The 12,875-nt window shown below is 40.6% G+C and overlaps 1 protein-coding gene across 1 annotated transcript; it reads left to right on the forward strand.

The window, feature by feature from the left end:
• Positions 1-9,320: 9,320 nt before the first annotated feature.
• On the forward strand, positions 9,321-10,171 carry LOC122228476 (histone H3.3A). Its single transcript, XM_042953533.1, has one exon. It carries the CDS (start codon positions 9,422-9,424, stop codon positions 9,830-9,832), a length of 411 nt encoding a protein of 136 aa, XP_042809467.1. The 5' UTR covers positions 9,321-9,421; the 3' UTR covers positions 9,833-10,171.
• The last annotated feature ends 2,704 nt before the right edge of the window (positions 10,172-12,875 follow it).

Genomic DNA, 12,875 nt, shown 5'->3' on the forward strand with positions numbered 1-12,875 from the left:
TTGAATGTATGCCCTACAGCCAGAGTGTCTAATTTGAAGCCTGGTTCCACCACCTACTAGCTGCGTAATTGGGGTAATTTGGTTCACGTGCCTCAGTTTCCTCATTTGTAAAAAAGGTATTTGTTATTAGTAGGACCTACCTTAAGGTTGTTTGACAATTAAATAGTTGTGAAGTGCTTATAGTACCTGGCACAGAGTAGCCCTGAAGTGAATATAAAAGCACACCCAAAGATCCCTGAAGGGAACTGAACTAGAGGGAGAAATAAAGGTACCTCAGAAGAAAATGTTAAGAAGAGAAATTATGCTAGGGGCTGAACTGAACAGTGGGTGTAAGTAGAGGCTGTGTCCAGCCATTCCCCTGGCCAAGGGTCGCTTTTACCTCTCTCTTGCGTGACATTATGAGCAAAACACAGTTCTGAAATAAAAGAGAGATCTGTAGGTGCCTAGCAGCTCTGCTATGGAGAACTACCCCCTGCCCCCCTCGAAATTATTGGTAACCAGAGTGGAAGAAACCTTCCAGTTGTCCAGAAAAGAGAAAAAGCACTAGAAGTGAAGGACATGAGATAGGTGAACGATGGTGAGAGCATAATCCACTGGCTGGGCACAGGAGGTTTGCAATAATAAGGCAGTAGCCCAAGAGTAGCAGGAAGACTTGTAAGGGCCAGTTCTGCAGCTCTTGGGCAGAGCAAACATGGTCAACAGCAGGAGCAGAAGAGTGCCTCAGGGCCAGCAGAGGAATACTAAACTGCAGTTGAGATTTGGGGCATTTCTCGAATTTCGTAGTTACACTCATGACTGGGTGAGGCCAACAGGTATTAAAGGTGAAATTCTGTGATTTAAAGTTCACTTCTGAACAAAGAGTCACAGGCACAAGCACCTTAGACCTAGCTCGTCCTTGGACTTAGCGGGATGTCCAACTTCAGAACAGGGACCTTTCTAGCACAGTTATTGAAAGAAGAAATAAAAAGGGGTGATGTTGAGAAGAGTAAGATTTTTTTTTAACGTTTATTTATTTTTGAGACAGAGATAGACAGAGCATGAATGGGGGAGGGTCAGAGAGAGAGGGAGACACAGAATCTGAAACAGGCTCCAGGCTCTGAGCCATCAGCCCAGAGCCCGACGCAGGGCTCGAACTCACAGACCACGAGATCGTGACCTGAACTGAAGTCGGACGCTTAACCGACTGAGCCACCCAGGCGCCCCAAGAAGAGTAAGATTTTTGTCCAAAAGTGTGTCCAGTGTCACACCAAGGAAAAGGAAAATAAGCATTAGAAAGAAATTTCCATTGTTTATTTGGGTAGAAGACCAGTCAGGCCCCTGATTCCCTTATGCTGACACCAACAAGAACCAAGGCATCATCTGAGGAGAGGTGTATTTGGAGAATACCAAGAAGTACATCCCTGGAACAAAAATAATCTTTGCTAGCACTAAGAAGGCAAAAAAGAGGGATGCCTGAGTGGCTCAGTTGAGCATCTGACTCTTGATTTCAGCTCAGGTGGTGATCCCAGGGTCATGGGATAGAGCCCCACATCAGGCTTTGCTGAGTGTGTGTGTGTGTGTGTGTGTGTGTGTGTCTCAAAAATAAGTAAACCTTAAAAAAAAGCTGCTAATGAGTGATAGTTGGCCACTGCCTTATTTCTTACAAAAAAGAAATCGTGACTTCTTTAATTTGTAACATCTTTTTTTTTTAATGTTTATTTATTTATTTTGAGAGAGAGCACATACATGTGGAAGCCAGGAGGTGGAGGAAGCAGAGCGAGAGGAGAGAGAATCCCAATCTCTGCACTCACAGTGCAGAGTCCACTGCAGGGCTGGAACTCACGAAGTAAGAGATCATGACCTGAACTGAAATCAAGAGTCGACATTTAACCAACTAAGCCACACAAGCACCCCTATGAGTAACATATTTAAATTGATCTCATGCAAGGGTGCTTGGCTGGCTCAGTTGGTAGAGCATGCAACTCTTGATCTTGGGGTTCTGAGTTCAATTCCCATGTTGGGTACAGAGCTTTAAAAAAAAACTGATCTCATACACTACAATTCTGATCTTGAATGGCTGATAGAATATTTTTGTTGGATAGTCCTGATTTAAATAAAACTGGCTTATAGTTAAATTAATACAATCACCTTTTTAAATTTTGGTAGTAATTCCAGCTCAGCAAGTGCTAGCACTGCTTTCCCTTCAGAGGTATAACTACACTTGATTAGTAATGTTCGACTTTTCACAGACAGTGAATGCCAACTCAAAACCTATAGGAGATCGCTTTTATATTTCGATTTATATAACTGGTTATATTATTATATTTCAATACTGAGGAAATGTCTTCACTGTCTCCTAGAACTGAGAAAGACTCACCTGTCTTCCAGTTTGTGTTCATTAGGCTATAGAAGATAAGATAGCAATGTCCAGTTTATCTTTTTGGTCTTAACTATGTCATTTGAAATTCCCTGTATCTAAAATATTGCCTTTTACTTTAATGAAAAGCATTTTAGTGTGGTTTATGTATAATGTCAAAGAATATTTAACACTTCTCACATTTTATAAATTATCTATAAAATTAGATGCTTTTAAAAATCAACATGACCAGGGCGCCTGGGTGACTCAGTCACTTAAGTGTCCGACTTCGGCTCAGGGTGTGATCTCGCAGTTTGTGAGTTTGAGCCCCATGTCAGGCTCTGTGCTAACAGCTTGGAGCCTGCTTTGGATTCTGTGTCTCCCTCTGTCTCCCTCTGTCTGCCCCTCTCTGCTCCTGCTCTGTCTCTCTCTGTCTCTCAATAATAAACAAACATTAAAAAAATGTTTTTAGGGGCGCCTGGGTGGCTCGGTCGGTTAAGCATCCGACTTCGGCTCAGGTCATGATCTCATGGTCCGTGAGTTCGAGCCCCGCATCGGGCTCTGTGCTGACCGCTCAGAGCCTGGAGCCTGTTTCAGATTCTGTGTCTCCCTCTCTCTCTGCCCCTCCCCTGTTCATGCTCCATCTCTCTCTGTCTCAAAAGTAAATAAACATTAAAATTTAAAAAAAAAAAAATGTTTTTAAAAAGTCAACATGACAAAAAAGCAAGTTAAACTTTGCTTTTGAATCCTTTACTATCTAAGTAAGACTAAGTTATAATCAGGATTGTCTTTATTTTTTTATGTTTATTTATTCATTTTTTGAGAGAGACAGAGCGCAAGCCAGGGAGGGGCAGAAAGAGAGGGAGAGGGAAATCCCAAGCAGGCTCCATGTTTCCCACACAGCCCAATGCAGGGCTTGAACTCACAACCTGTGAGATCATGACCTGAGCCAAACCCGAGTTGGACGCTTAACCAACTGAGCCACCCAGGTGCCCCTCAGGATTGTCTTTAAACAGGTATTCAAAAACACACAAAACTGTAGAACTGTATATTACGATTGGTAGTGGTGTTTTTGTCAACTTATTAGAAGGATTGAAGTAGAGGAGATACACCATCAGCACAGATTTGTGAATGATCTAATCATAAGGCTTAGGATAATTGAAATCATAGAAAAAAATAATCACTTGTCAGCATTTCATGATGTTCAAAGTGCACTCTGACTTCCAAACTCTGTGTTATCTAAATGAATTTGAGAACCATTAATAGCAAGAAAGGGGAGACAGTCGGCAGAGTTGAGCCTGATTGCCAGCTCTTGGTTTTTCTATATTTCTCAGGCCTTCCAGGAGCACATTAGTAATACCAGTGACAAACATGACATTTAAACAGGAGTTTATAATTTACAAAGTACTTTCCACATAATCTCTAATTCTTGCAACCAATAAAATACATCCCAAATTAGTCAATAAATAGATATCACTTGAGTGTACTGTAATGTATTAGCTGTTGTTACACAATACGGTTTTCATTTTTTCCATTATAAACAATATTGTGATAAACATTATGATGCATAATTCTTTGCATGTCTGTAATCATGTCTCCTCAATATTCCTAAAAATAAAATTGCTGATTCAGCAAGTATACCCACTGTAAAAGTTTTTAGTAAATAAATGTGAAGCGTTCCTATTACCTTATTAGATAACCTAATTTGACGTATTTTGCTACTATAAACACTGGTGGAATTAACATGTAATCTTTTTTCAAGTCACAGTTTGTTTCTTTAAAGGTCTCTCCTCACATCCTACTCATTCCTCAATACACTCCTGTCACCACCAAAACAGCTCTTGATAAGGTCATCAATGACTTCCACGTTTTAAAATCCTTCAGACGTATTTTAATCCCTGACGTTACTCGTCTTCTCAGTGGGATATAACACTGCTGGCCTTCCCTTCTGGAATCCCTTAAGTTTCTTGGCTTTCATGACACCACACTTCTCTGATTTGCCACTACCTCTTAGACTGTTGTCTCTCTTTTGCAGACCTTATCAGAGGTCCCCACGACCAGTCAAGAAGAATTCACAGACTCAGAAAAGCTATTATACTCATGGTTGTTGTTTATTACAGTGAAATGATAAATTAAAATCAGAGAGAAAAGGTAGATGGGTAAAGTGTAAGAGGAAAGGTTAAGAGGCATAAGGTCTCAGGTGTCCCCTTTCAGTGGAATTGCACAGGCATTAATTCTCCCAGCAACACACATGTTGCCAAACAGGAAAACTCACCCGAGCCTTGGTGTACAGGGTTTTTATTTGGGATCTATCACTTAAGCATGGAGCACCCACCTAACTGATCCCAACTACTCGGTCTCCAGCCTACTGAGGTCAAACTGATACACATGGCCCAGGCCGCAAGCATACGAAACACTCTTACTAGGCAGAGTATTCTAAGGACTCAGATACTATCTCCCAGGAGTCAGTCAAGTGCCAGTTTGACCAAAGACAGGCCTTTCTTTGGAAAGGATGGGGTTTAAGCCATCCAGGCCTACTAAGGTAGCCCTTTCCTGCACTCCTTACTCTTGTTAGACTTCCTCAAATACTAACTCTAGACCCCCTTATCTTCTCAGTCGGTTTTCTTCACCCCCTAGGCAAACTCATCTGTGCTGCAGCTTTATTTGCCAGACGTGCAGTGATAGTTCCTCAGTGTATAACTTTAGCCCAGGTCTAACCTTTGAAGTCTAGATCCATCTTGACAACTGCCTATTTAATATATCCACGTAAATGTCTCAAAGGCACCTCAAATTCAGCATGTTGAAGACTCAATAATCTCCTCCCTAAACCTCTTCATCTTCTTCCATAGTCCCTATCTCATGGGGTTACCATTCACTTAGTTGTACTAGAAAGAAAGACATTTAGAAGGTAAATTAACTGATTTTACTGACAGATATAAGAGTGGAAACCTACAACTTGAAACCTACAACTTCTTACCCCTTATATCCAATCTATATTACCCAGTCCTGTCAATTTGACTTTCTAAATATTTCTCCAAACCCTTCCATTTGTCTCTATTTCCATTGTCACCACCCTAAATCAACTTTCCACCCTCAAGATACCACTCCCCTCATCTCCACAAGCTCTCGTGACTCCTTTGCAACCCACCGTCTAAACTGTAGTAAGAGTAATCCTTTCAAAGGAAAACTGATCCCTGCTTTCTGAATACACATCTCCATGAGTTTCCCTTGCTTTTAGGATGAAAAAAATTTTAAGGGCGTATGAGACCTTTCGTTTTGCCTGGACTACATCTTTAGCCACATAATATCCCACTTCCCCCTTGCTTTTTACAACTTAGCTACACTGGCCTTTCGGTTTCTTCACTGTGCCTCGTTCCATCTTGCCTCAGGGACTTTGTACATTATGGCCTCAAGCTTGAATGATCATTTCCCCTACCACCACCATCCACTCTGCAGAGTTAATTCCTACTCAAACTTGGGGTCACAGCTCAAGCAGTGCTTCCTCAGAAGGCTTCTGTCTAAATCAGTTTTCTTTCTGGGGCACCTGGCTGGCTCAGTTGGAAGAGCATGCGACTCTTGATCTCAGGGTCATGGGTTCAAGCCCCATGTTGGCTGTAGGGATTACTTAAATAAACTTTTAAGTCAGTTTTCTTTCTTAGATGTTCTCACAGATCCCTTTCTTTCCTTCAGAGCTACTGTGAGAAGCAGTGTAGTATAATGGTTAGAAGCAGGGGCCAAACTATCTGGGTTTGAATTCCAGCTCTACCACTTATTAGCTGTGTGGCCTTGGACAAGTTACTAACTTCTCTCTGCCTAAGTTTCATTATCTGCAAATGGGTAAAATCTGGTGGGCATAGTAAAACTATATACCTATTACATTTCATATAGTAAGTTATTTTATGTGATTAATACATGGGAAGAGTTTGGAATACAGACCAACGACTATAAAGTACAAATATTTCCTTTTGTCATTAAGTTTTCAGTTTGCAATAATGTATTCATTAGCATGATTATCTGATTAATATTTGTCTCTTTTTTTTTTAAGTTTTTTTTTTTTTTTTTAAGGTAGGCTCTATACCCAACGTGGGCTTGAACTCGAAACCCTGAGATCAAGAGTCACGTGCTCTATCTACTGACTGAGCCCAGGTGCCTTGATATTCGTCTCTCTTAATAAATTCCATGAGAACAGGGATTATATCTATTTCCGTTTACATGCCATACTTTGGTAACAAGTATTTCTGGATTGGTAAATCTTTCCACTGTTTGTGGGGTCTGAATGGAATATTATCTTCTATTATATGGCTCTGGCTTCTGGGTACCAGTTAGGTGATATTCTCAAGTCACTTATTTTACATAGATCATCTTTACATTCTAACACAGGCAATATCTGTTTCGCATGTCTCCACAAAAATGGAAATATATCATCTACATGAGCTACACTAAAGCAATATCATTCAAAATAATGCGAATGTCCACATCCAGGGAATGAGACGTCATGATATAATTTCTAAAGCTTATGAAAGCTTGGTGGAAGAGACGAGCATCAAGTCCATAATCAGCAGCGTTTCTAAATTTCTTTCCTCTTTTAAAACTGGTCTAAGATCTTTACTTCATTCTTGTCCAGAGAGCCAGTTAGCTCAGCCCCGATGTTGCCATCCGCACTGAGGCCCTGAGGTTTCACAGTCAGCTGTAAGAACAAGGACAAGTTCGGGGTTTTGGAGCCTCCTGAGGGAGAGGAGGAGGGAGAGGCAACATCAGACATGCGCCCCAGAGCCCCAGGAACGGGTCCAACGTGGGCATGAAGGACCAAGCCCACTGCTGCCCCGGGGCCAGCCCAGCTCCCCACCAGGAGCCAAGCACACAACAGGGCACACAGGGACTTAACAAGGTCTGTTTATAAAGAATTCTCTCAGCCTCATCCCCCCATCTCTGATGATAAGAATGTTGTTTCTCCTGGAATAGGGAAGGCATCTTTCACATGGGAGTTTCATCTCCTGCTTTCAGGAAGAAAAGGGAGGGATCACAGCACGCTTCCTGCACCTGCTGTTTTTTTAAGTGCCTTTTGCTCAAAATAATCCTTGTAACAAAGTGGCATATTTGGGGGTGGCATATTCTGCCACCCCTCGTGTATATATATACATATATATGTATATATATGCATGTGTGTGTGTGTGTGTTTGTGTGTGATATAAATACATGTATTCCTCAGGCCTACCCACAGAAAGGCTTGGGAACAACAATACCCCAACAGCAACAAATACTCTTAGGACACCGCAGATCTTGGCTTTTAAATGCTCTTCTCTTTTAGAAAGAACTAGCGCTCCTTGGTAAAATGGCTGATTCTAAGGCTAAGACAGGGAAAATACAAGATGAGTCTGAAATATCTTGTTGTAGGAGGTAAAGAAGTCCTCACAGAATGGTGGCAACATGTTCAAAGATCAAAGAAGCCAACTTAAATGAGCTGCCAATAGCCAAATCTGGAACAATTTGAATATCAGAATAAATAATGATAGTAACAGATCATAACTCACTGAATAAAATAGAAAACCATGAATCCAGGGGTGCCTGAGTGGCTCAGTTGGTTAAGCGTCTGACTTCAGCTCAGGTCATGATCTTGCAGTCCATGGGTTCAAGCCCTACATTGGGCTCTGTGCTGACAGCTTGGAGCCTGGAGCCTGCTCCACGTTCTATGTCTCCCTCTCTCTCTGACCTTCCTTCACTCACACTCTGTCTTTCTCTGTCTCAAAAATAAATAAACACTTAAAAATTTTTAAAATAAAGTTTCAAGGTCATTTGGAAACCACATAAGAAGATGGCAAAGACACAAGACGGAAGGAGCCTGGTTTCTCGAATCACTACCTAGTAGGAACATTAGCTTTGGAATTTATGGGAGTGATAATTAAACTTCCATTTGAGCCACTATTCATTTGGGGGAACAACAAAGAATAGTGTCTAGGTCATGAATGTCAAGGAGAGACTGAGGAATTATTCCAGATTGAATGTGATTAAAAAGACATGACAAAATGCAACTCAAACTACAATGGAAAACAAAACAAAAAACACAGAAACCACAAGGAGCTACCACTTCATATGTATTAGGAAGACTATTCTTGAAAAAACAAAACAGAACGTAAGTGTTGCTAATGATGTAGAACAATCGGAACCTTTGTGTATTGCTGGTGGGAATGTAGAATGGTACAGGCACTCTTGAAAACATTCTGGCGGTTCCTCAGAAAATTAGAATTTTAATGTGATCCAACGATGTTACTTCTGAGTGTATACCCAAAAGAATTGAACGCAGGAACTTGAACAGATATTTGTATACACCAGTGTTCACAGCAGCATTATTCACAATACTGAAAAGGTGGAAACAACTCAAGTGTCCATTGATGGGTGAATGGATAAACAAAATGTAATATATAAATAAAACGGAACATTATTCAGCCTTAAAAAGTAAAATTCTGACATATGCCACAACATGAATGAACCTTGAAGGCATTATGCTAAGTGAAATAAGCCAGACACAAAAGAGCAAATATTGTATGATTCTACTTATATGAGATACCTAGTGTGGTCAGATTCATAGAGATAAACAGAATGGTGGTTACTGGGGGCCAGGGGAAGGGGAAACTGAAGAGTTATTGTTTCATGGGTATGGAGTTTCATTTTGGAAAGATGAAAAAGTCGAGATGGTTGGTGGTAATGGTTGCACAACAATGTGAATGTATAAATGCCATTGAACTGTATCTTTAAAAATGGTTAAATGGTAAGGGTGCCTGGGTGGCTCAGTCAGTTAAGCATCGACTTTGGCTCAGGTCATGATCTCACAGCTCTTGTGTTTGAGCCCCGCGTGGGGCTCTGTGCTGACAGTCTGGAGCCTGGAAACTGCTTCAGGTTCTGTGTCTCCCTCTCTCTCTGCCCCTCCCATGCTCACACTCTGTCTCTCCCTCAAAAATAAATAAACGTTAAAAAAAAATTTTTGGCAGCCGCCGCCGCGCCGCCGTCGCTTGCTAACGCCAGCGCCGCCTCTAGCTCGCCGAGCTCCAGCCGAAGGAGAAGGGGGGTAAGTGAGGAGGTCTCAGTACCATGGCTCGTACAAAGCAGACTGCCCGCAAATCAACCGGGGGTAAAGCACCGAGGAAGCAACTGGCTACAAAAGCCGCTCGCAAGAGTGCGCCCTCTACTGGAGGGGTGAAGAAACCTCATCGTTACAGGCCTGGTACCGTGGCACTCCGCGAAATTAGACGTTACCAGAAGTCCACTGAACTTCTGATCCGCAAACTTCCTTTCCAGCGTCTGGTGCGAGAAATTGCTCAGGACTTCAAAACAGACCTGCGCTTCCAGAGCGCGGCTATCGGTGCTTTGCAGGAGGCAAGCGAGGCCTACCTGGTGGGCCTCTTCGAAGACACCAACCTGTGTGCTATCCATGCCAAACGTGTAACAATTATGCCAAAAGACATCCAGCTAGCGCGCCGCATACGTGGAGAGCGTGCTTAAGAATCCACTCTGATGGAAAACGTTTCATTCTTTAAAAAAAAAAAAAAAAATTTTTTTTCTCTTCTTCCTGTTATTGGTAGTTCTGAACGTTAGATATTTTTTTTCCATGGGGTCAAAAGGTATCGAAGTATATGATTGCAAATGGAAAAATCGGGGACAGAAATCAGGTATTGGCAGTTTTTCCATTTTCATTCGTGTGTGAATTTTTAATATAAATGCGGGGACATAAAGCATTAATGCAAGTCAAAATGTTTCAGTGAACACGTTTCAGCAGTTCAACTTTATAACAATTATAAATAAACCTGTTAAATTTTTCTGGACAATGCCAGCATTTGGATTTTTTTAAAACGAGTAAATTTCTTATTGACGGCAACTAAATGGTGTTTGTAGCATTTTTATCATACGGTAGATTCCATCCATTCACTATACTTTTCTAACTGAGTTGTCCTACATGCAAGTACATGTTTTTAATGTTGTCTGTCTTCTGTGCTGTTCCTGTAAGTTTGCTATTAAAATACATTAAACTGTAAAAAAAAAAAAAAAAAAAAAAAAAAAAAAAAATTTTAATGGTTAAATGGCAAATTTGTTTTGATACAAAAGACATTTCTAGAACAATTGGTAAAACCTGAATGGGATCTGAGGTAATAGTAATATATGGGTATTAATATCTTGATTTTGATAATTGTGCTGTAGCTATTTAGGAGAATTATCCCTGCTTGTGGGAAATACATGGAAGGGTTTGGGAATGATGGGGCATCATCATCTCTGCTGTTTGCTCTCAAATGATCCGGGAAAAAAAAAAGTTTTTTGTGCTATATTTATACCTTTTCTGTATGCTTTAGATTATGTCCAAAAAAAATTTAAACCTTTTTTTAATGTTTATTTATTTTGAGAGAGAGAGAGAAAGGAAGGGGCAGAGAGAGGGGGAGTGAGAAAATCCCAAGCAAGCTCCTCACTGTCAGCACACAGCCCAACATGGGGCTCCGAACCCACGGATGAGATCATAACCTAAGCCAAAATCAAGAGTTGGGTGCTTAACTGCCGAAGCCACCCAGGCACACCTCCAAAAATTTTTTTAACGATAAAATTAAAAAATTGAAATTAGCAGTGATTAAACAGTTGACAAAAATGAGTCCTGGGTTAGTTTTAGCATCAGAATTTGAGCTCAGGTCTCCAGGAGCACTTTCCCATATAGTCCATGGGATGTTCCTATAATAAACACTCCATTGGTAGTATGTATTTTATTTTTTTTTAAGCTATTTATTTATTTTCAGACAGAGAGACAGAGACAGTGTGAGCATGGGAGGGGCAGAAAGAGAGGGAGAGAGAGAATCTCAAGCAGGTTTCACGCTGCTAGCTGCGGAGCCCAACTCGGGGCTTCAGCATGACCTGAGCTGAAACCAAGAGTTGGACATTTAACTGACTGAGCCACCCAGGTGCCCTGGTAGTATGTATTTTAGATATATGAAGTTTTATTTGTGAAAGGACGGCTTTTTCTAACTACCTAGCACATTATTGTGTTAATGAGTCACCATCCTCAAGAGATACCAAAAGTTAATAATAAGAAAAAGAAAATGGAAAAAGAAAAGCAAGCTGATGAATACATAATTATGTCTGTTTTCTGGAACCAACTATAAATGATTTTTTTTAACTTTTTAAAATATTTTGTATTACATTTGTCACAGAAATGTGTGGCTTTACTGGAGGATGTACTTTATAACTTCCTTTGGTTGTAAATATACTGTGGTCAAACAGGATTTGCCGCCTATTTAAATTACTTTTATATTTCCTTTGGCCTCAAAAGGGCTTTTTATTATGTAAATATACAAATTAATCACTGAAAGGAGGAGTTTAGAAAGCTGTTTGGGATTGGAATAGAATTGCTAAATAGATTTATGTCTAATGTGTCTGAAGAGCCCAAAAGAATTGAAGTCTGGAACTGACCTTGGGGGTAGGAGGGACTCTCAGGAGCAGTTTTCCATTTAAGGACCAAATGAAGATGTCAAAGGTCAGGGCCAAATCCATTTCTGCATGGCCCCTGGAGGGAAGAATGGTTTTAACTGATGGATATTTGCAAATGATTTGAGCCCCAATTAAGTAAAATGTTACTCCTAAAAAAAATTTTTTTTTTAATTTTTTTAAACGTTTATTCATTTTTTGAGAGACAGAGAGAGACAGAGCATGAGGGGGGAAGGGGCAGAGAGAGAGGGAGGCACAGAATACGAAGCAGGCTCTGGGCCCCGAGCCGTCAGCACAGAGCTCGATGCGGGCCTGGAAGTCATGAACGGCGAGATCTTGACCTGAGCCGAAGTTGGACGCTCAACCGACTGAGCCACCCAGGCGTCCCCTAAAAACATTTTTTTAATTAAAAACAATTCCCTTCTTCTCATTGGCAGATGTGTGTGTATGACTGCATAATATACGTAGGTGTATTTAAATATATAAATACCTACATAATATCCTTGATTTCACCTCTTGGCCTTCAAAATCTACAATATTTATTATCCGAAAAAATAAATAAAATAAGATATTTACTATCTGATAAATTTTTTAAAAAATTAGAAATCTGGGGCACCTGCCTGGCTCAGTCAGAAGAGAGTGCAGCTCTTGATCTTGGGGTTGTGAGTTTGAGCCCAACTTTGGCTGTAGAGATTACTTAAAAAAATAAATAAACTTAAAAAAACAAATATTTACTATCTGTCCCCTTACGGAAAGTGTTTGCCAAGCCTTGTTCTAGAAATAAGCAAAGGTCTACGTTCATATGAAGAGTAGAGTTGTGATAGAGTTGAAGGAGGTTTTGATAGACTTAATTACTTGCAAAGAGTTGTCTGCTAAGAGTGAGGGAAAAGTGGCTGACTGGGGCGAAAACAGTCATAAAGTCTTGAAATAAGCCATGGGAACTTCCTCCGGATGATAAAAGAAAAATTCAAATCATGGGGAAGTGTTCGATTCTTAATAAGTGGTGTCTGTGCTGCAACTGGCTAGTCACACGCAGCAAAAAGATCATTACGTCACTCTTCACCAAGTAAACTTTGGATAAGAT

Source organism: Panthera leo, chromosome C1, assembly GCF_018350215.1.
Source record: "Panthera leo isolate Ple1 chromosome C1, P.leo_Ple1_pat1.1, whole genome shotgun sequence".
NCBI classification, from domain to species: domain Eukaryota; kingdom Metazoa; phylum Chordata; class Mammalia; order Carnivora; family Felidae; genus Panthera; species Panthera leo.

Excerpts from the sequence above, each read along its gene's own strand:
- LOC122228476 (XM_042953533.1), top strand. The coding sequence starts at position 9,422 with ATGGCTCGTACAAAGCAGACTGCCCGCAAATCAACCGGGGGTAAAGCA.